A 23,102-nucleotide genomic window follows, 5' to 3' on the forward strand; every position below is an offset into this window, starting at 1 on the left:
CTTGTTCGTTTGAATTTATCTATCAAATTTACTAGCTATTTAGTAGTATTTTTTTACAATAAATCAATAAATAATATTGTCTGCCATAGCTTATCAGGCAAATGAACAGACTCGTTAAAGACAATCAAATGGGATATCATGGATTCTAGAGCATCCCAAAAATCTAATCAAATTTACTGACTTAGCTACTCTATAAAATAGATGGCAAAATATTTAGTGCAAACTACATCTTCGATGCAATCATGAAAACCATTTGCAAAATTATATCTATGAGTTTTCAAAAAAATTTAAAACTACGCACACTAATAATGTATCTGAGTGTATTGTCACAAAATTTAAGATTCAAACTTGTTTTGAAAAAATTATATAAAAATAACAAATTTTATTTGCATATACACTATAGGACGAATTTTGTCCTCTAATGCATATGCAAATAAAATTTGTTATTTCCTTATCCATTTTTACTAAAGGAGTTTGAATCTCAAATTTTGTGACAATGCACATCTATATATGCATTATTGGTGTGATTACTTCAAAAATTTTGAAAACTCTTAGGTATAATTTTAATGGTTTGCACTGAATATTTTGCCAAAATAGATTTGATAAAAAAAATTATAGTACTTCGACAAACTCTATAAATGATGGCTAGTGAGGTAGGTTATCCAAAAGTAGAGAACAAATAAGATGAGATGAAGAGATACTAAATCTAGAGAGTCATTTATAGAGTCTAATGAAGATATTTTTCTTTTAATAATAGCAAATTTACGTTTAGAAAACAGTTTACTAATCTCTTAGAGATGCTCTAATTATGGAGAAATAGAAAAATAGCATGGGCTAGTGACAGAAGATTTAATTGGTGTGTTTATCCACTTGTTCGTCCTCCTAACTTATCCGAGAGCCGTGGTAGATGGATAGAGATGAGGTGAAACGGAGGGGATTCTGATCCAACATTTCTCCCTGCCGGAGCCGTTGGAACAAGCTCCAATAGCGACGGGAATGGCCGCATCGGCTAGTGAAAACAAGTCTGAATTAAATTAGAAACGCTTCATCAAGTCTATAATTTGGAAAAAGTCATTTGCTGAGAGAACAATCAGATATTAGAATCTTACATGTGTGCCCTACGGATAAATTGATCACTCTACTTATAGTCACAGTCATAATTATGCAGTTACATTTTACTTCACAAGAAAGAAGAAAATAAAGAATACATAATACTCCATTCCCCTTCACACAAGTATCGGTCAACCCCAAATTATAAGACGTTTGACTTTTTAAACATCAAGTTTAATTATTTGTCTTAGTCAAAATTTTATGTAAGATATCATTTTTTTTGTTGTAGCTTGGTTTATTAATAAAAGTTTTTTTAAAGATGACTTAAATTTAATTATGTTTGCATAAATTTTTTGAATAAGATGAGTGGTCAAATTTGAACTAAAAAGGTAAACGTTTTATAATTTGAGATATAAGGAGTACAATATTGTAACACTCTCGAATAGTTTAGTTATTTATCTGCATCCATTCATCATGGAAACACATTGTATTAAAGAAACAAACAAAGAAAACCCAACACCGAGAGCAATTTCAAGAGTTTGGCTAAATTAGTAGCTAAATTTTATTGTTTAGTCATTTTATAAAATAGGAAACTTCTTAAAAAAGAAGAGGTTCACAATAGTCTTGCTATTTTTCAAAATTAGATGGCTAGTGTTTGGTTGGCTATATATGACCCCGAAAATCAAGGGATAACTACCTTTCTATTTTATAAAATCGGATAACATATATGTTGAAGTCTACTTTTTACTATGCAAATTCTAAAATAGCTTCTACAATAAAAACAGTCAAGCTATTGGAGTTGCTCTTAGCTGCTAGAGATTTAAAGAGTCCAACTAAAAGATCAGCTAAAATGTAGCTATTTCAACTCAGTTAAATCCAGCTAAAGTTTAACTAGATCTATTAGCTGGAGGATCTAAACATCCAGCTTTAAAAATTTTAGCTAGTTAAACTAGTTCGGTAGAACTAGAAAAAAAAAACGAATAAAAACGTTCAAAAATTATCGAAACACCCTTCTCATCCTCATCATCTACGCTCCCTCCTCTTCTGGAGAATCCAGTGGCCTCGCCAGTCGCCTCTCCTATAAAACGGCTGCTACCCGTGTCATCCCCGTGCGCTCGAAGGCACGAAATTCTCCGCGTGAAGTGGTGGGGGAAGCAGCGAACCCCTAGCAGCGTGCCCCGGATCTCGCCGCGGGGGGGCAAGGCAATGGCCGCGTCGTCGGCGTTCCTGCCCGAGCTGGGCACGCAGGTGGTGGTGCCCGTCGCGGCCGTGGTCGGCATCGCCTTCGCGGTGCTGCAGTGGGTGCTCGTCTCCAAGGTGAAGCTCACCCCCGAGCCGCCGCGCCGCGGGGACGGCTCCGCCGGGAAGAGCGGCGGCGCCGGCGCCAGCGAGTTCCTCATCGAGGAGGAGGAAGGGCTCAACGAGCACAACGTCGTCGTCAAGTGCGCCGAGATCCAGAACGCCATCTCCGAAGGTGAGAACCCAGCGCCCGTGCCGGTGTGTGTATTTTGGATTTTGTGGATCTGAGGGCGCTTAATCGTAGATCTTGCGCTCCTCGCTGTTTAGTGCTTGATAAGCTCCACTGCTTCGGTGTTCGGTGTCAATTCTGCAGTTTTTATTGTTTTTGTTTGCTTGCGCCGTGGACTCAATAAGTTTACTTATTAGTTATTACTCGTCGATATGATTATGAGGCAATTGAACTTCAGGCGTGTGAATTGAATTTCAGGCGTTTCTTAGTTTTAGTCAATTCAGTCTAAAACTGTGCTCTCGATCAGCTGGTGTCCCCGTGTTTGTTAGTTTGTTGCTTGCATGGATGTCTCACTATTTTTTTTCTCCTGCAGTGCGTTTTGCGTTGTTCTAGCTGTGCGCCTGGGTTATCTACTGTTATATTACTACTAGACACAGTTAGATCCAACAATAAAATACTGATGCTCCCGCTTTGCCCAACACATCTTATAATAGTTCTTAGCTGTGTCCTGTGTGTGTCCTATGGTAAATAAACTCTTGGTTGTCCCTATTAGATATTTTTTTTGTGAGATATTTGTAGTTGGGCTGATGTGTTCATATAGAACTAATGGTAGTGCTCTGTTCTGAAGAGGTCCCCGTATAAACCCCTGCTGTGGGCTGTGGCCATCCTGAGGGGATAGGATAAGTTACTGAGGCAGCAGATACGTCGTTTGCTGCACCTGTGGTCCTTGCTGCCCGATGTAGGATAGAACTTTCCGTGGATTTGCATTATTGTAGCAGGTAGGAATTTGTTTTGTTTTGTTTTCAACCGCATCCGCTGAACTTGGAAGGAATCCTAGAACGAACGCACATGGACCAGAGATCTTGTGGTCCATTCAACAGTGTCATATAAGGTAATTATTGGTGCACAGTGCCTGTCTGAAGGTGCCTGCTGCAGTGCTTGCATTATTGGCTGCCGCATGTTGGTAATGACATTGGTTGGATTCTGCCCATGTCTTTGCTCAGGATTTGTTTCTTCTAATACGATTAGCATTATGATGCTTGGGTTATGCTTCACTTTTGGAGCCATACTATGCTCTACAAGAATCAGCAGAGTAGACGTATGAAGACGTATGGCTCTTGTCCCATGATATACGGATCCTATTAGTTACTTTAGTATTGCTACTGTCTGCTTTGCTTCCCTTTCCCATGAGAAGATGAGGATTACAGTCCATCATTTATTTATTTATTTACTTAGGTACTGTTCTGTCTATTTTGATGTTGACATGCTTCTTGGGTGACATGTCCGGTCCTGTTGTAGTTAACATCACAACAATAAAAGAGGATAAGTACTGCTTATCATTCTATTGTATTATTTTACTGCTATGTCTATCTTCAGTATTTGATAGTTCTGTCATCATTTTTATTATTTTTAGGCCTTCTCTTACTAGTGGTTATTCTCTGCTTTTATTGTATAATTGTATTCACACTTGTGGTTCTAAATAGCTTTGCTTTGTTTTAAACAGGAGCAACTTCTTTCCTTTTCACTGAATACAAGTATGTGGGACTATTCATGGGCATTTTTGCTGTCCTGATCTTCCTCTTCCTTGGTTCTGTTGAGAGCTTCAGTACCAAGAGTCAGCCATGCCACTACAGCAAGGGCAAGACGTGCAAGCCTGCCCTTGCCAATGCTATCTTCAGCACCATTGCCTTTGTGCTTGGTGCAGTCACCTCTCTTGTTTCTGGTTTCCTTGGAATGAAGATTGCAACATATGCAAATGCCAGGACAACTCTTGAGGCTAGGAAGGGTGTTGGAAAGGCATTCATTACTGCTTTCCGCTCTGGTGCTGTGATGGGCTTCCTGCTTGCTGCTAGTGGCCTTTTTGTTCTTTATATTGCAATCAACTTGTTTGGAATTTATTACGGTGATGACTGGGAGGGTCTTTATGAAGCTATCACTGGTTATGGTCTTGGTGGTTCTTCTATGGCTCTTTTTGGTCGTGTTGGTGGTGGGATATACACCAAAGCTGCTGATGTTGGTGCTGATCTTGTTGGGAAAGTCGAAAGGAACATCCCTGAAGATGATCCGAGAAACCCAGCTGTAAGTATTCTATTTCTGAAGAGTCACATCTTAAACATGCGTTAATTTAATCCCTTGTGTTGAAGCTCTGTAACAACACGTTATTGACCATGGTTATGTCGTTTTGATAGTTTTACACCATACATTGAAAATTGACCTCTGCTTCTTGCAGGTCATTGCAGACAATGTTGGTGACAATGTCGGAGATATTGCTGGAATGGGGTCAGATCTCTTTGGCTCCTATGCTGAGTCTTCGTGTGCTGCTCTTGTCGTTGCCTCAATCTCTTCTTTTGGGATCAATCATGAATTCACCCCTATGTTGTACCCACTCCTCATTAGCTCTGTGGGTATCATAGCTTGCTTGATAACCACTCTTTTTGCAACGGATTTCTTTGAGATCAAGGCTGTAGATGAAATTGAGCCGGCTCTCAAAAAGCAGCTTATAATTTCCACTGCTGTGATGACTGTTGGCATTGCACTTGTCAGTTGGTTAGGGCTTCCATATACATTCACAATCTACAACTTTGGTGTGCAGAAGACGGTGTATAACTGGTACTGCCATTTCTTCAATTGATTTCCGATATTGTAATAACATTTTTTTCTTCAATTGATTTCCTATATTTTAATAACATTTTTTCCTTAAATACATGATCTCACTTTGATCTAAATTTGGTAGGCAATTATTCCTATGCGTGGCAGTTGGTCTGTGGGCAGGACTAGTTATTGGATTTGTTACGGAGTATTACACGAGCAATGCATACAGGTGCATACAATTTTGATCATATTTATTACTGGCTCTAATTTATATATTGTTTCAAGCATCTGACTACATGAATTTCCTTCTGCAGTCCTGTACAGGATGTTGCTGACTCCTGCAGAACTGGAGCTGCTACTAATGTCATCTTTGGCCTTGCTCTGGGATATAAATCTGTCATTATCCCTATTTTTGCTATTGCTTTTAGTATTTTCCTCAGCTTTAGCCTTGCCGCCATGTATGGTGTTGCTGTGGCTGCTCTTGGAATGCTCAGCACAATCGCCACCGGCCTTGCCATTGATGCCTATGGCCCTATCAGTGACAATGCTGGAGGAATTGCTGAAATGGCTGGCATGAGCCACAGAATCCGTGAGAGAACTGATGCCCTTGATGCTGCTGGAAACACTACTGCTGCCATTGGGAAGGTAAATGTCAATTTCACTGTTAATTGCAATGTGTTTCTTCAGAATTGGCCATCAATGCATTTGTTTGTTTTTCTCTTTATAAAATGTGCATTTTGAAGTACTAAATGCTCACTCCAATGATTTTGTGCATGTAGGGTTTTGCAATAGGTTCAGCAGCCTTGGTGTCTCTTGCCCTCTTTGGGGCTTTTGTCAGCCGTGCTGCCATCTCGACTGTTGATGTTCTGTCACCTAAAGTTTTCATTGGACTGATTGTTGGTGCCATGCTTCCATACTGGTTCTCAGCGATGACAATGAAGAGTGTTGGCAGTGCAGCACTCAAGATGGTTGAGGAAGTCCGCAGGCAGTTCAACACCATTCCTGGGCTCATGGAGGGCACTACCAAGCCTGACTATGCGACGTGCGTCAAGATCTCTACTGATGCATCTATCAAGGAGATGATCCCCCCTGGTGCACTTGTCATGCTCACACCTCTTATTGTTGGGATCTTGTTTGGTGTTGAAACTCTCTCTGGAGTTCTTGCTGGTGCTCTTGTTTCTGGTGTCCAGGTTGACACTCTTTCCATGACTGCTTTCATTGTTGTAATCTCTTACAATGTTGCATATGTTTCATTCATAATCTATATTGTTTCTGTTCAGATTGCCATCTCTGCATCCAACACTGGAGGTGCCTGGGACAATGCAAAGAAATACATTGAGGTAAAACCTTTGAAGACGATAGCATATCAGTGAGAAGGTTTCTTCCAACCCCAATATTTGCTCAAGTGGATTAATTTTGGTTATCTTCATGGTTTTACAGGCTGGTGCATCTGAGCATGCAAGAACTTTGGGCCCGAAAGGTTCAGACCCACACAAGGCTGCTGTCATCGGTGACACCATCGGTGATCCCCTCAAGGACACCTCAGGCCCCTCGTTGAACATCCTCATCAAGCTCATGGCCGTCGAGTCCCTTGTCTTTGCTCCCTTCTTTGCCACCCATGGAGGCATCCTCTTCAAATGGCTTTAGAGGAAGAATGGAAGATCGATGGGTAATTTATTTTTGCCGGGGGGAGAGCACTAGATACCTATGTCATAGAGAAGTTTCAGTTTACCCATATGGTGCATTTCTTCCTTTTTGTTTCGCTTGTACTGTGTCGCAGTCTTGTTGAACTTGTCAGCCATGGTATCACCTAGTTTTCGGGTCTAGTTGCAGTAGCCGAGTGCAGCAAAAATGTAGTAGCATTCTACAGGATGGAGTCTGGACATGGGTGTATTGGGAAGTGTGATATTGCCTGTAGATATTTCGATGATGATGATCAAGAAATGCACAATTCAGATTTCCTGTCTTCATGAAACAATGGAGTTTATGTTTTTATTTATGTGATGATGATTTGGATGTCTGTCTACTGCCTTTTCTTGTCCGACGTTGCCACGTAGGTCACAATGTTGCATTCTTCTGTTACAAATTTTAAGTTTTTTTACCTTTCTAAATCAAATTTTTCTAGTTTGTACTAAATTTATAGAGAGTTGCATAAACATTTGCAACATCATCAGGCTATATAAGCTTAAGTTTGGACGAAACTAAAGGTGACTTTCAAATTGAAAATAGAGTGACTAGTTTTTTGTTTTTGTTTTTTTTGGTTACATATGTAAAGTGAAAGACAAGGTTAACGAAATTAAAACCGACTTGCAATTTCACAATGGAGTTTTTGTCGTATCTATAGCTGTAAATTGAAACAGGAGAAGCTGTACTTATTATTCTTGAAGCTGTACTTATTTGATACTCCCTCCATCCTAAAGTGTAAGTCGTTTGACTTTTTTTACCCAAGTTTGACCACTCATCTTATTTAAAAAATTTGTACAAATATAGTCAAATTTAAGTCATTCTTGAAGAACTTTTATTAATAAACCAATACACAATAAAAAAAAGTGATATTTTGTACAAAACTTTGAATAAGACGAGTGGTCAAACTTGATATTAAAAAAGTCAAACGACTTATAATTTGGGATGGATTGAGTACAAGTAATTGTACATTTTTTTTATAAAAAAATTACTCCTAAATTTGGCAGCTGCTGTTAAGCCCATGAAGCGTGTCACAGGGGAAAAAATGGACAAACGTGACCCATGATGCTTAGGCCTTGTTTAGTTGGCGCTAAAATCCAAAAACTTTTCAATATTTTTTGTCATATGAATCTTATGGCAAATGCATAAAACATTAAATATAGATAAAAATAACTAATTATACAGTTTATCTATAATTTTGAAGACATATCTTTCGAGCTTAGTGAGTCTATGGTTGAACAATAATTGCCAAATAAAAACAAGAGTGTTAAGATACCCAAAAACTTTTCGCTTCTCAACTAAATAAAGCCTTAGTCCATGAAAGTTTGGCCCACATTAAATTTGTTTGTTCCCTTTACTAAATTTTAACTAGTTAAAATTATTTTAGTCACTCTCTCATTTTTCTTTTTAGCTGCCTCAGATTTTAGCAAGGGGACGCCGCAAAGGTATTCTCTCTTCTCTTGGCCGAAATCCCAATCCAAAATTCTCCGTGAAAACGCCAAATTCCCCATCTCCCGCAGTCCGATGCTCCTCCCATCTATGATCTATCCTCCTCGATGGCTGCAGATCGTGGGAAGCGTACTACGGAGGTAATCCCTGGAGATTGGGATACGTACGTGCGGGTCCGATGGCGGCGGCATCTCCAAAGCCAGTCGCTGCTCTGCTATTGCGAGGCTGGCGCTCTTTGGTGTTGGTGCTTGCATCGGTCAATCCAATATCGGAAAAGAGTCGCACCACCAACTGGATTAGACAAGAACAAGAAGACACTGGAAGAATCGGAATGGCGGATAAGCTGACTGTGGGCTCCGCTGTGACAAGTCGCATATGGAAATGGATGAGCCAATTTCAGAAGGTATGGGGATTGGGCCTCATTCCGTGTGGAACCCTAGGATTGAAGAATTCCAATGGCCGGTGAGAATTTCCTGTACTCCTCCCTCGGTGCATACTAAGTGTTACCAAGTACCAACACATTTGGATGCATCGAAGGTCTACAAGATATTTTCCTCGGGTGCATCATCACGATTGGATCAATGACAGGAGCAATGCAAAGTTCCAAACTTCCAACTGTCGGCCGGTGCTAGCAAAGTCCAACTGCGGCATTTCCAATACAATGCCCACATCGAAGAGCGGACAGAGTACCAAGCTCACCGGCGCGGCGCTAGCGCTCCCTCCGCCGTTGCTTCCCAGCTGAGCCTGTGCGTCCACCGCTTTGTGCTCCTTTTCAACCCCAACGAAGTTTCGTGTAGACTTCGGTTTCAAGGAAAGCTTGGCCGACAACAACAATATATCATGGTATCACACTGTAAGTTCATAACATTCATTTGATTCTTCTTTTTACGTTTCCTGATTTGTTGTACTTATAGTTTCTACCTTTTTAATAAATTTCAGTAGGGGCAACCCTCCTGTTTCATAAAAAGAACATCCATTCGATCCCTGTGAATCACATCTCTCGCCTCTCATTCTCGTTTCGATTTGCACTTTCCACTCCACAGAAAACTGCACTGTCAAATGAAAGTTCGTATGGACAACTGGAATTTTCGATTGTGAAAACAAAACCTCTAAATATGTTGATTTGGTTGTTTGTTTCAGGAGTGGTGAAAAGCACGCTGTCAAAGCGAGAGCAAGTAAAGAGTTGTGAAAATAAAACCTCTAAATATGTTCGATTTCGTTTCATAAATCACAGAAGGTGCTTCGGTGGCATTGCAAAATTTCAATCATCGTGTTCATCCAGCAGGTGCAGTTGTGGTCAACCCTGACACTGTGCTGAACCATGCGTCACATCTAGTTGTCCTCTGCTCCTGGAATTTCAGATCTCGCTCTATAAATCAATGAAATTCAGCAGCCTATTTCTTTCCCGTCATATCTGACAATGGTTGCGGTCGGGGAGTTGCTAGCTAAGCTCGCCTTCAACGCCACCTGGAACGAGATTGCTTTGCAGCTGAATTTCAGTAAAGATTTGAAGAGCATCAAGGACAACCTTTCCTTTGTCCAATCTTTCCTTGAGGACGCGGAGAGACTGTCGTCAAGGTTGGAGAGCGTCCGTCACACGCTTAAGAAGCTCAAGGCTGCGGCTTATGACTTGGAGGATATGCTGCTACTCTTCGAGTGCTGGACCACCCCTCACAAGGGTGAAGGCCTTGCGCTTAGCGCCAAGGCTAAAAAGGTGAGTTGCCACTTGCCAGCTATAGTACTTCAAAGCTAAACTACATTAGCTTATGAATTATGATGAGCTTGTTTCTGATCCATGCAATTTATTGACAACAGGGGTTAGTTTTATGCTTTGAAAGGTTGAAGATGCCTCATAAAATGAGAAAAATGAGGGAAACCATAGAGGAGATAGTAGATCTCCAGAATAAATTCAACTTCATCAAACACACTGGCAACAATGATGAAGAAGTAATCAGGAAACGGGAGACATTCTCAGATGCTGATGAAGTCCCCGTTGGGAGGATGGAAGAAAAAGAAAGATTAATCAGTATGTTGCAAACAGATGACTCAAACTGCCTTATTGTTTTTATCTCTGGCTTTGCAGGAGTAGGTAAAACTACTCTTGCCCAGATGGTGTTCAACGATGATAGAACAAGACAATTATTTGAAATCCAAGCGTGGGTCTATGTCTCTCTAAAATTTGATATCAATACCATCGGTCAATCTATCATCTCCCAACTGGATAAATCAAGCAGCCCTTCTGGTATCCCCTTACAAGCTACACGTGGCCGACTGAAAACTATTGTAACAGGGCAACGGTTTCTTATTATTCTCGATGACATATGGGAAGAAGATCCACATGAGTTGGAAAAACTATGGACATTGCTGCGGGGTGCTAAAGCAGGCAGCAAGATCATTGCAACCACACGCAGTGTAAAAGTTGCTAAGCTAATGAATGGGAGTTTGACAATAGAATTAAGTGCTTTACCAGACAATTACTGCTGGGAGTTGTTCCGAAAAAAGGCATTTCCATATGGAAAGGTGGATGTTGATAAGGAAAGTATAGGAAGACAGATAGTCATGAAATGCAGAGGAATGCCACTAGCAGCAATTTCTCTCGGATACCTTTGCCGGACAACTAATGAATGGAAAGCTATCCTGGATAGTGATATCTGGGCAGAAAATGGAGATGATGGACGGTTACTCAAAGATACGAAAGTGCTACCATCACTGAAGCTTAGTTATCAATGCATGTCTTATCATCTCAAGCTCTGTTTTGCATATTGCGCTATTTTCCCCAAAGGCTGGTATATAGAGAAGAGTAGCTTGATTCAGCAGTGGATTGCCCTTGGATTTCTTCAGCTCCATGGCGAATCGTTCACTGCACAACAAGCTGGAGAAAGATACTTTGAGGATCTTCGTGAAATGTCTTTTCTTCAGGATGTAGCTGGAATGTCTCCAACCGTAAGACTTTCATTTTTCTTTATTGCTTATCTTATTGGAGATCGAAGTTCTATTTACTTAACCTCATCTAGTTCGGACCCCTGCCCCACCCCAAAAAAGCCAATCCAACCGATTCATCTGTACGTGATGACGTGATCTAGTCACCCTCTGTTAGAGATATTTACCTCCATGATTATAATATATATTTTTATTCCATGTACTCAAATCTTATAGCAGTCACATATGATTCTAATATGTTATTTTAGATATATGGACATTTTGGATTAAATATTTGCGTTGTAGTGGTGTGGGCAATTCCTCAAAATGCATATGGGTACTTTTATTTTTCCACGCCAGGATACTTTGATTTTGTTTTCTCTTATTAAGTTAGTAGTGAATTCTAGGCCGTGAGAATTAATGTGGAGGGTTCTTTTGTTGAACAAATACTTACATAATATACTCTGAGTACATTAGGACATAGCATATTAAATTCCACTAAACAAATTTGTTAGGCATAGCTTTAATAACGAGGGATACATGTGTCTTGTCCTATCTGTATTAAACTGTCCTAACAATCTCAGAATCCCTTGTATAGTTGTATTTGTGGACTGAAGTATTTAGTGAGAATTTCTCTAAAAGTTCATGCCCAATTTATGTTTACTTTTGTTTTTTTATAATATAAATACTAGTTAATATATGTCTGAACTGCAGAAGGTAGTTGACTAACATGGTACATTTCACTTTTCAGCCGTTTGCAAGATATAACAAACCTCGAGGTGTATTATTCCAGATGCATGATTTGGTTCGTGAGCTTGCAAGATTAGTTGCGGGTGACGAAGTTGTTGCCTTTGACACTAGGAAGCAAAATCCTCCTACAAATATAGACAACTGTCGATACATGTTGCTCTCAAACTTATGTAACTCATCCTCATCTTATTGGTCTATTCCTAGCACATCAAGAGCTCTTCATTTTAAGGAGTGCAGCATTGTTCAGACTACTTTAAAGTCTCTAATGGGAGCTGAATTCCTACGTGTGCTGGATTTTAGTGCATGTGCTATTTCTGATCTACCTGCTTCTGTCGGCAATTTGAGACTCTTGAAGTTCTTAAATATATCTGGAATGCAAACTGGTCTGCTGCCTAAGCCCCTGAGCTCATTGCATGGTTTACAAGCATTGAACCTTTCTGAAAATACTTGCCTTATTGAACTTCCAAGTTACATTTCTGAATTTGTCAACCTACAATATTTGGACCTACATGGCTGCTCAAATCTTGAAGAGCTGCCACAGGGCATTCATAAACTCAAAGAGCTACTACACCTGAACGTATCAAGATGTGGTAGGCTACAATTTCTGCCTGAAGAGTTTGGGGAGCTTCGGAAACTTGCATTCCTCAACCTTTCATATTGTTCCCAGCTTCAAACGCTGCCTTCAAATTTTGGTGGCCTTCAGGATCTTTCATATCTCAATCTATTGCACTGTTACAAACTTCATGGGCTGCCTGATTCTTTCATCTACCTAGCAAATATGATACATCTAAATATGTCCTTCTGCCGCCAGTTGAAACTGCTGCCTAGTGGGTTATTTAAGTACATGAAGAAACTTCTAGTCTTGAATTTGTCTGGTTGTACCTCTCTTGAAGTTCTTCCTGAATTTTGCAATATTGATGCTGGCTGTCGGATGTTGAAAACTTTGGAGTTACCAGATTGTACTAATCTGGCTGTCCTTCCCAAATCCTGTACCAGTCTTTGTGAGCTCCGGTGTTTAAATCTATCAGGTTGTTCTCGAATTCAGAACTTTCTAAATTTGATTCCGCAGTGGAAATTCGGTAAGTTGGAGTACCTAAATCTCTCCGAGGTCGGTGCAAAAGCTTATTTTGAAGATCCAGGAACCTCTGCGGGAAATGTAGGGAGTTCAGAAGACCCTAATAGAGAACTAGAGTTAGGTATGCTGCAAGAGGATATTGTGACCCAACGTTTGGTTTATCTTAAATACCTGTCAGTTGGAGGGTTCACACTCTTCTCAGAACAAGGCATTGCAAGCTTGGTAGACCTTCTAACCTTGCCCAATTTTGATGTACAGACACAACCCGGTGACAACCAAAGCAATATTAAGCTTCTCCAGCAGATTCTGGATCTCACACATCATGAGTTAAACATCAAATGCCTTGAGAATGTGGTATCACCAGAGGAAGCAAAGCAAGTGGAACTGGGTAGGAATCAACAACTTCATTTCTTGAGTCTTGAATGGTCCTCATCTGATATTGGGTCTTCTATTGGAAAGGATCGTCTAACAAAGGCTACCGAAGTGCTGGAACATTTGAAGCCCCATCAGAATTTACAGCATCTCTCTATAAAAGGCTACAGCGGCACAATATTTCCAGATTGGATTAACAATATAAATGATGCACTCCCGAATCTGGTGAAAATAATATTGTCTGATCTCAAGGGATGTGACCACATTCCTGCATTGGGAAATTTGCCAAATCTACAAGAACTGGAAATCAATGATATGCCCCTGCTTGGCCATGTAAGAATTGTACCATGCAAGAAGCTAAGACGACTTGCATTGGTTAATCTGCGAGAATACACCACTGTACATATATTTTATGATGACAACACTGAGACTCAAGTAAATGAGGTGGTGGAATTAAGTCACGACTGTGATAAGGTAGAGAAACTAACAGGAGACGAGATAAGACTACATGAAGTTGCATCAAGTTGTGACTGTAGTGAGGAAGAGAGGAAAACAGCAGAAAAAACTGACGAGTTAGCTGGTTCTCTTCCTTCAAACAGGCAATCTAAAAGAAAGTGGCATATCATGGCCTGTGAAGGCCAAGACCTAAAGTCTATGGTAGGAGCCCGAGCTCTGCGTGTGAAGGTCAAGGATTTGTTGAAAGGTCCATATTGTGGCAAGTGGAGGGAAACATACATAACACAGGACACTGCAGGTGCCGGAAATGACTCACCTGCTGTAATGAGCAGCAAGCCGGCACTAACTCCAGGTCCATCTAATGAAACAACAGAACAAGCAGCAGTCCCTACGCTTGATTACTTCAAGATAGAAAGCTGTCAGAACCTACGACTGTATCCATATTACATCCCAATGTGTGAAGAGTTGTTCATCAATGATAGCAGTATCGACCTGGATGATATGGAACAGGAGTCATCTGAGTCACCTGCAGTTACCAGTAGCAGGCCGGCACTAACTCCAGGTCCATCTATTGAAACAAGAGAACAAGCGGTCCCTAGGCTTGATTTGTTCAAGTTAGAAAGCAGCCAGAACCTACAACTGTATCCATATTACATCCCAATGTGTGAAGAGTTATTCATCAAGGATAGCAGTCTTGATCTGGATGATATGGAACAGGAGTTATCTGAGTCACCTGCAGTTACCAGTAGCAGGCCGGCACTAACTCCAGGTCCATCTATTGAAACAAGAGAACAAGCAGCAGTCCCTACGCTTGATTACTTCAAGTTAGAAAGCAGCCAGAATCTACAACTGTATCCATATTACAGCCCAATGTCTGAAGAATTATTCATCAAGGATAGCAGTCTCGATCTGGATGATATGGAATCAGAGTCACCTGGAATGCTCGGACAGGAGTTATCTTACGGAATGTATGAAGGGGAGTTTGGTTCCTTAATGCACGGACGAGACCCCACTTCCAGAAGGTACAGATCGGAGTCTATTTCTGGAACCTCACGGAAACTCAAGATAGCAAATTGCAACCAGCTGTCTCTTGGTCGGCTGTTGCTTTTATTAAAATCATCACTACAGGAACTCGAAATTGATAGCATGGAAAGGATCGATGACTCCATGCGCGGACGGTACATGGACAAATGGGAGTCTATCTCTGGAACCCTACGGAAACTCAAGATAACAAATTGCAACCAGCATATTGTTAACCGACTGTTGCTTCTATTCAAATCATCACTACAGGAACTTGAAATTGATGGCATCAAAAGCATTGATGCCTTGCCATCAAATCTGTTCGAAATGACCAGATTGGAAAAAATCACTATATCATCTCTTGAGCTTCAAGAAGCAAAAGGGAGCAACAATATTAGGAAACAACTGTACGTTTCTGGAATTGCATACATCAATACAAGACATGTAAGTTGCCGCTATTTCTTTTTAATTAAGTAAAGCCCACTTTTCTTGGAATTTGAGAAAGATATAAAAGAAACTCCACCAAATTAAGAAAATAAGGCCTTGTTTAGTTTCCTCCCTGAAAAGTTTTTGGGTACTATAGCACTTTCGTTTATATTTGACAATTATTGTCCAATTAAGGCCTAACTAGGCTCAAAAGATTCATCTCGCAAATTACAGACAAACTTTGCAGTTAGTTACTTTTTTATCTATATTTAATGCTTTTGCCGCAAGATTCGATGTGACGGAAAATCTTGAAAAGTTTTTGGATTTTGGGTGAAACTAAACAAGGCCTAAATTAATTTACTTAAAATAAAAACTGTCATGCACGAAGTAATTTAATTGCTATACATCGAACCGTGCCATATGACTTTAGCTCTTAATTAATCTTGCATGTGGTATGACGCAGGTGGCTCTTTTTACTGTGAGACCGAAGCAAGGGGGTTGGGTGGGCTCAAGCCCCACCTACATCCGGCAGACCGAAGAAGAGGAGACCGAAGAAGAAGAGACCGAAGAAGAAGAGACCGAAGAAGAGGAGGAAGAGCACCGCCTACACTTTGCCGCTGGTTCCAACACCAGTTGCTCCAGTAACTTCTCTCTTCTATATCAGTATCTTGATAATGAAATTCAGTCGCTAATGATCCACGGTCTTGAGCATATTGATGAGACAGTAGAGGAAGTAAGCGAATGCAGCGAGTTGGCTCAATATCGGCAACTGCAGTCACTGATTTTGATGTGGTCCAGAAGCAGTTTACCACAGGATTCAAGCATAGTCAATGACATTGTGGTTCTCCGGAAACTCCAGCCTCATGGGAACCTAGAAACACTTGAAATACAAGGCTATAGGGGTGATACATTTTGTTCCTGGGTAACGAATATAAGTTATTTCCTTCCAAATCTTGTGAAAGTTGAGCTTTCTAACATATTATGGTGCCAACATATCCCTTTATTATTAGGCCAACTATCAAACTTAGAAGTGCTGCACATCTCAAATATGCCTAGCATCAGAAAAGTTGGTGGTGATATATATGGGGCTGACAGGGCATTTATGAAACTGAGAGAACTTACGCTTGCAAGTATGGACAACCTGGAGGAGTGGACGACCACACTATCAACTCGTGATGATGAGCAGAGGCTTCAGGAAATCCATGGAGATGAAATATTATTTCCTAATCTCCAAGTACTTACCATTAGAAACTGCCCCAGGCTGAGGTTTGTTCCAGCTTTCCCTGGAAGCCGGAGCTGCATCATAGAAAGAAGCAGCGATGTACTATCATCTGAGAGATACATTGGAAGTTCGAATTTGGCATTATTGAACTTGCAAATACGGAACTGTGGCATTTCTTCAGATATTTCCAAACTTCTTCAGTACTGTGTTAATCTGGAAAAACTGAGTGTTCATTCCTGCACGGACCTTATCACCTTGCCAGAAAGCATCCGAAGCTACTGCTTCCTCAGGGAACTGGAGATAGTAAACTGTTGGGAATTTTCTGCTCTACCGGATTGGCTTGGAGAACTGACGTCGCTACAGAAGCTGACAGTGCACGCTGCCAAACTGGAGGTTTTACCCCAATCGATCCGATACCTGACTACTTTGGACACGTTAGTTCTCAAGAAGAGCAATTTCAGAATCCTTGAGGGTTGCACACTGGGAAAGGACTTTGACAATATTAAACACATCAAACATATACGTTATAAACCTCAGGTAAATCACTCCAGGTCCTAAATTACCAACCTCAACCCCTCGTTTTCTCCCTGGGGACTGTAGTATTTATATATTTTTTATTTTACAATTGATGATTGCAATATTTATATGCACGTGATAGCTTATTGATGTGATAAATATTTTTTGTATGTAAGCATTAACATTATCAGTAGATATAGCTTTGCATTTTGTTATATGGTAAAATGCACACCAAACCAAGTCTGAGAACCGACAATGCATTTTAATAAAAACGACAACAACAAAGCCTTTTAGTCCCAAGCAAGTTGGGGTAGGCTAGAGTTGAAACCCAACATGAGCCCCTATTCACGGTTTAGTCCCTTTTGTTATCTAATAAATCAATTTCGCTGCTGACTGTTTTGTCCTTGCATGCTTTACCATTTCAACATGCCTTACTACTATTTCCTCATGTTTCTTGTGAATGCAGAGACCTGTTCTTTCCTTCTGCAGAAGTGGCCCTCATATTGTTGAGCTACAAATTGAGGATCTTCATCTTGTCAACCGAGCAGAGGAAGCAGAGGATTTGAATTTGATTGGGAAAAAGAATCTGCGTTCACTGAGTTTGGACTGGAGTTCTTATTATAAAGAAAGCTTACCTAATAAGCTTGTTTTAGAAAAGCTCCAGCCATATGATAGCCTCGAAATACTTTGTATAAATAATTATACCGGTGTTGATTTCCCTCTTTGGATGTCATCACTCTCAAACCTTGTCAAAGTGGAGCTCTCCAATGTGCGAATTGAGCACCTGCACCTGGATCAGTTACAGAGTCTGGAAGAGCTGCACATTTCTCGGATACAGAGCCTAGGGTCGGAAGTTTGCATCTGGTGCACCGAACCACTTAGAAAGCTCCGAAGGATTGTCTTGTCCGCATTAGCCAAGCAGGAGTTGAAAATATCCATGAGGGAGGAGCTGGGTCGCGACGAGAATTTATTCCCACGCCTTCAGGATTTGGAGGTACACTGTTGTTTTGGATTGAGGTTCGAACCATCAATCCCAAGGAGTGCTAGGTATGTAGTATCAGGTAGGGAAGGAACACAACGCCAAGGTCTTTTGCCATCTTTCCATCGAATCATGGGGCCATCTGTCCCTGCTTCGTTATCTAAAATGGAGATCAGGTGTAGCAGTGGGTTGTCATCCGCATCCTGGAACGACCTACGACACTTTGACATCGGGGAATTGATTATTGACGACTGTTCTGATGAGATGCCTTTGCCAGAGAGCATTCGGGGATGGAGATCCCTCCAGAAAATACAGATTTTGAACTGTGACCAAATTACAACACTGCCGGAGTGGTTGGGCGAGATGACCTCCCTCCGGGAGCTCACGGTGGAGACCTACTTTATGAAAACTTTACCTGCATGCATCCAACGGCTCACTGGATTGCAGGCTTTGACCCTGTCAAAATGCGGATCAGTGCTTGTGGAAAGATACAAGTTCGGGGAGGACAAGGATAAGATAGTACACATTCCAAATTTACATATAGAGCGGAGAAAATGGACCTTCTCTTCTTCAACATCCGCGCTGTAAACATAGGTTTGTTTTCTTACACCTTAATAATTCCTCTTGTACCTCGCCAATTGATGAATTATAAACATAGATTGATCTTCATCCTATCATAACTTTTGACCCTGCTCTATCCAAAATGCGACTGAATTGAGTTAGCAAGTATGTGTAATAAAGACAAGCTCCCTCTGCATTTGCAAAGGCCTACGCAATCTGCATGCTTTGCTCTGTTTTTGTCTAGCAGTTCTCATCCCGTGCCTAACATTGCCCTTCAGGATCAATCTTCTCCAGCATCACAGAAGGTGAGAAGGGATCACGCGCTGTTCAGCATCAGGACACCATCCACCGAAATCAATATCCATGTCCGAAGCAGCCTACAGAGATACTGAGCATGGCATCATTTGAGGCTAAGTCAAAGGATAGCAAAGAGCCAAAGATCAATGATGAAGCTGGCTAGAGAACTAGAGTAGTTGATGGGACAACACTAGCTGTTACTTATATGTGATGAAGACAAAATCATCTTCTTAATTAGGTACTACTAAGTTTGGATAAACAATAGAGTTATCAGTATCACATCAATTCGTGCTCCAGCAAATCCCAGAATACCATGTTACATAAATATTGAAATTCTTGTGATAAATTTTAATACATTAATTATCTTTACTCTAATCACCATCCGATTATTGAAAATTTAGCAAAATACTCCCTTCCAAATTGTAGTCATTTTGATTTTTTTTAAAAAATTCATATTTTTACTGTAACTAGACATAGACCCTGTTTTGTTCCTCTTGCTAAATTTTAGCCAACTAAACTTTAGTCACTTTAGTAGCTAAACTTCCAAACATACGTGAGCTAAAATAGTTTAGTTCCACTAGTCACCTAAGAATAGCTAAAATTTAGCAAGGAGAACCAATCAGGACCATAATGTGTATCTAGAATTCTATCAAAAGCAATGTATTTAAAGAAAACCCAAAATATATTAAAATTTAAAACAGAAGGAGTACTCTATATGGGGTTTTTATCCTTGCATTACACATCTGTGGTTTTAATATATGGGTTTTATTATAATACCCAGAAGTAACTGTGATCTGTTTATTTATCCTTTGCATTACACATCATATATTATCTTCTAGGAGGTAATAGAATACATTTTATACCTTGATAAAGAGTTCTACGGTAAATAGACCATTTTCATAAAAACTGCACGATTCTTAAAGCAAACAATGTAACTTCAGCGGCCGCCATAGCGCTAACCTGCAGGTCTTCTGTGGCGGTTGTGCAACAGAACGTGACTGGTCGGCGGCACAGGGGAAGAAATGTTTGTCAAAGTGTTTCCGCCATGGAACATGACTTATCGCACAACAAAAGGTGGCCAAAACGGATCGGCAGCGGTTTTGGATGAGACGTGGGAATCGTCTAGGCCCAAACGATTAATTAATTTGCTTTTAGGATTCGTGCAGTTCTTATGAAGAGGTATACGGGAGCATAACTCATGTTTGTAGAAAAGATATTAGAAAATTGCTTGTAGGGCCCCGTGAAACTCACCTAATTCTTACATGGCTTTAAAAACTTCAAACTTCATTATATGGCCCTGCGTTTGAATTTCAGTGCCCTATACGCACTGTTGCGAAGAATGTTCATAAAAAATGTAGGCCTTCCCTGTCAGATGATGTGGAAATGACCAAAGTACCCCTATGCCTAAAATAGCCAGGAGAAGGAAAGAAGGCCGCCGGTTCATCTTCTTTGTCTCGAGCAGTCGAGCTTTTGAGCCTCCCTCGAAACCCTAGATCCTGTGAGACAAAAGCTCATGTTATCCATGCCGGCTGGCCTTGGAGCCTTCGGCGGTGTTGGTGGAGTGCCTGCTGGCCTGTGAGCCTTCGGCATTGGTTGTGTTGCCTTCGGACCCCCTACAGACTGTTTGTGTGATCTGGACTGTTTGTGTGTTCTGGACTTGGGGGACTTGCTGTTGCTTTCGGCACCGACCCTACAAGTCTATGTAGTTGAACCTTGCTTTAATGTCAACCAAGAACTGTAACCTCCTCTGTTGGAATGTCAGAGGCTTGAATGATAGTGCAAAAAGAGCCTCTGTTCGAAACCAGATTAGGGCTACTAGGGCCAGTGTCGTTTGTTTTCAAGAAACAAAGATCACCAATTGGACAAGAAATCTACTAGTGGACATATAGTCAGAAACGAGATGGCAAATAATGCGGTTTTCCTGCCCTCTGTGGGAGCCAGTGGGGGTATTCTAATTGCAGCCGCCGAGCGTTTTTTCACTTTAAGCCACCCTCATCTTACCCAGCATACAATCTCGGCAAAAGTAATGGTGCTAGCAGAAAATAAAACTTGGACCATAACAGGAGTCTATGGTCCGCAGAGTGATGGAGATAAAATCCAGTTCCTTCAGGAGCTCACTAACCTACAGACACATATGCTTCCTACTTGGCTAGTGCTAGGGGATTTTAATCTTATCTTGAACGCACATGAAAAGAACAATGCACGGCTGAACTTGTCCCTGATCAATAGGTTCAAGGCAACGGTGGACAATCTACAGCTTGCCAGGATCGAACTAAGGGGGAAAAATACACCTGGTGCAATGACCAGCAATCACCAACAATGACTAGGATTGACCATCTTTTTGCATCGGCGGATTGGCTAGAACTCTTCCCTAGAACAGACCTCCGTGCTTTGGCATCTCTGGGTTCAGATCATAGCGCGTTGTTCCTCCAAGGTGATGTTATTTTTTACTTCTATAGAGGTTTCAGATTTGAGTCCCATTGGATCTATAGGTCAGGCTTCATGGACACAGTGAAGGAGGCATGGAGCAAACCTGTTAATACTCAGGACGCCATTTTACGACTTCATGTCAAATGCTACGTACTGCCAAGGCCCTCAAGAACTGGAGGCGCAAATCCATGGGTGGCTGGCAGCTAAGCTGGGCGATTTAACGTTAACTTTAGCGAATCTGGAAAGAGCGCGCAGGAGGAGAGGGCTCTCACAGCAGACGGACTAGAGTTCAAAAAAATACTTGCAAAGCAAATATCTAGGGATGGTGGCGGTACAAAAATCCCGTGCCAGACAACATTCAAGATTGACATGGATGCGGAAAGGGGATAGTAACACAAGGTCTTTTCATTTACATGCGAATATGAGAAAAAAGAAATCATTCATCTCCACATTAACTGGAGAGGCTGGAACTGCCATTACACAAGAAAATAAATTAGCATTGGCTCATAGTCACTTCTCCAATCTGTTGGGTACCTCAAGTCTTAGGACCCGAGCGATAAACTGGAACGAACAACATGATCTGGAAGACCTCGACGTCCCCTTCACGGCCCAGGAAATTGAAGCAGTAATTAAAGACATGCCATCCAAGAAGGCGTCGGGCCTAGACAGATTTATAGATTCTTTCTTTAAGAAGTGTTGGTCGGTCAGCAAGGTGGACTTGATCTAAGCGATCATGTTTTTCTTCAACAATCAAACCTCAAAGCAACACCTGATCAATACGGCAAACATTGTACTCTTACCCAAATCATAGGAAGCCACAGCTCTGGGCGACTACACCTGATTAATAGTGTTGCTAAGATCATCATAAAAATTCTTGCGAACAGACTTGCACCACACATGAATGATCTGGTCTCCAATGCCCAAAATGCTTTTATAAAGAAGCGGTGCATCCATGACAACTTCCTCTATGCACAACGGGTGATACAACTATTTGAAAGGTCATAATATGGCTAGAGGGGGGTGAATAGTCTATTTAAAAATTCTACAAACTCACTAGAGCAAGAGGTTAGTAAATAATAAAGCGAAGTTTTTTGCTCTAGCTCTAATAGGGTGTTTGCAAGCCACCTAACCAACAATTCTAGTTACTATAATCACTAGGCACACAAGATCTATGTCACTACAAGCTACACTAGTAAACTATGCTACACAAGGCAAGACTAGCAACTAAACTTGTTACACTACTTTGCGGTAAGTAAATGGAAAGGAAGAGATATTTATACCACCGTGAAGGGGATGAACCAATCACCAATATATGAACAATCAAGCACTGGAGAATGCCAATCAAACACAATTGAGACACCAAATTTTTCTCCCGTGGTTCACGTGCTTGCCGGCACGCTACGTTCCCGTTGTGTCGACCAATACTTGGTGGTTTGGCGGCTAAGAGGTGTAGCACGAACCTTGTCCTCACTAGAATACCGCAAGAACCTACCCACAAGTGAGGTAGCTCAATGACACGCGCAATCCACTAAAGTTGCCTTTGGCTCTCTGCCGGGGTAGGCACAAAAACCCCTCACAATCACCGGGAGATGACCACGAACAATCATTAACTCATGCCAATGCTCCTCCGCTACTCCAAGTGCCACTAGATGCAATCACTCAAGCAAATACACTTGGAATCACTCTCAATCTCACAAAGATGGCTAATCTATGAAGGAGATGAGTGAGAGGTGTTTGCTTAGGCTCACAAGGATGTCTAGTAGTCAAGAATGCCAAGAGTGAGCCCAAAGCCAGCCAACAACTATTTATAAGCTCCTCAAACAAATAGAGCCGTTGG

At 41.1% G+C, this 23,102-nt stretch overlaps 2 protein-coding genes across 6 annotated transcripts; both read left to right on the forward strand.

Moving 5' to 3' along the window:
- Positions 2,133-7,130, forward strand: LOC8058399 (pyrophosphate-energized vacuolar membrane proton pump). The gene is made up of 8 exons (XM_021449372.1): positions 2,133-2,524; positions 4,023-4,597; positions 4,749-5,128; positions 5,253-5,339; positions 5,425-5,755; positions 5,890-6,300; positions 6,391-6,450; positions 6,551-7,130. Exons 1-8 carry the CDS (start codon positions 2,257-2,259, stop codon positions 6,755-6,757), a joined length of 2,319 nt encoding a protein of 772 aa, XP_021305047.1. The 5' UTR covers positions 2,133-2,256; the 3' UTR covers positions 6,758-7,130.
- On the forward strand, positions 8,174-19,210 carry LOC8058401. 5 transcript variants are annotated; one of them, XM_021449214.1, is made up of 8 exons: positions 8,174-8,238; positions 8,360-9,095; positions 9,383-9,956; positions 10,058-11,185; positions 11,913-15,278; positions 15,724-17,019; positions 17,465-18,571; positions 18,817-19,210. In XM_021449214.1, exons 3-7 carry the CDS (start codon positions 9,663-9,665, stop codon positions 18,563-18,565), a joined length of 7,185 nt encoding a protein of 2,394 aa, XP_021304889.1. In that variant the 5' UTR covers positions 8,174-8,238; positions 8,360-9,095; positions 9,383-9,662; the 3' UTR covers positions 18,566-18,571; positions 18,817-19,210. The 5 variants fall into 5 exon arrangements, with proteins under 5 accessions (XP_021304889.1, XP_021304890.1, XP_002437343.2 ...); XM_021449215.1 differs by having other exon boundaries at positions 8,201-8,704; positions 8,831-9,095; XM_002437298.2 differs by having other exon boundaries at positions 8,201-9,095.

Source organism: Sorghum bicolor, chromosome 10 (genome assembly GCF_000003195.3).
Source record: "Sorghum bicolor cultivar BTx623 chromosome 10, Sorghum_bicolor_NCBIv3, whole genome shotgun sequence".
In the NCBI taxonomy this organism is placed as follows: Eukaryota; Viridiplantae; Streptophyta; class Magnoliopsida; order Poales; family Poaceae; genus Sorghum; species Sorghum bicolor.

Coding starts and splice junctions, on each gene's coding strand:
- LOC8058399 (XM_021449372.1), top strand. CDS start 2,257: ATGGCCGCGTCGTCGGCGTTCCTGCCCGAGCTGGGCACGCAGGTGGTG. Junction 5,340..5,424: donor TACACGAGCAATGCATACAG/GTGCATACAATT, acceptor TTCCTTCTGCAG/TCCTGTACAGGATGTTGCTG. Junction 6,451..6,550: donor ATGCAAAGAAATACATTGAG/GTAAAACCTTTG, acceptor ATGGTTTTACAG/GCTGGTGCATCTGAGCATGC.
- LOC8058401 (XM_021449214.1), top strand. CDS start 9,663: ATGGTTGCGGTCGGGGAGTTGCTAGCTAAGCTCGCCTTCAACGCCACC. Junction 11,186..11,912: donor TAGCTGGAATGTCTCCAACC/GTAAGACTTTCA, acceptor TTCACTTTTCAG/CCGTTTGCAAGATATAACAA. Junction 15,279..15,723: donor CATACATCAATACAAGACAT/GTAAGTTGCCGC, acceptor GGTATGACGCAG/GTGGCTCTTTTTACTGTGAG.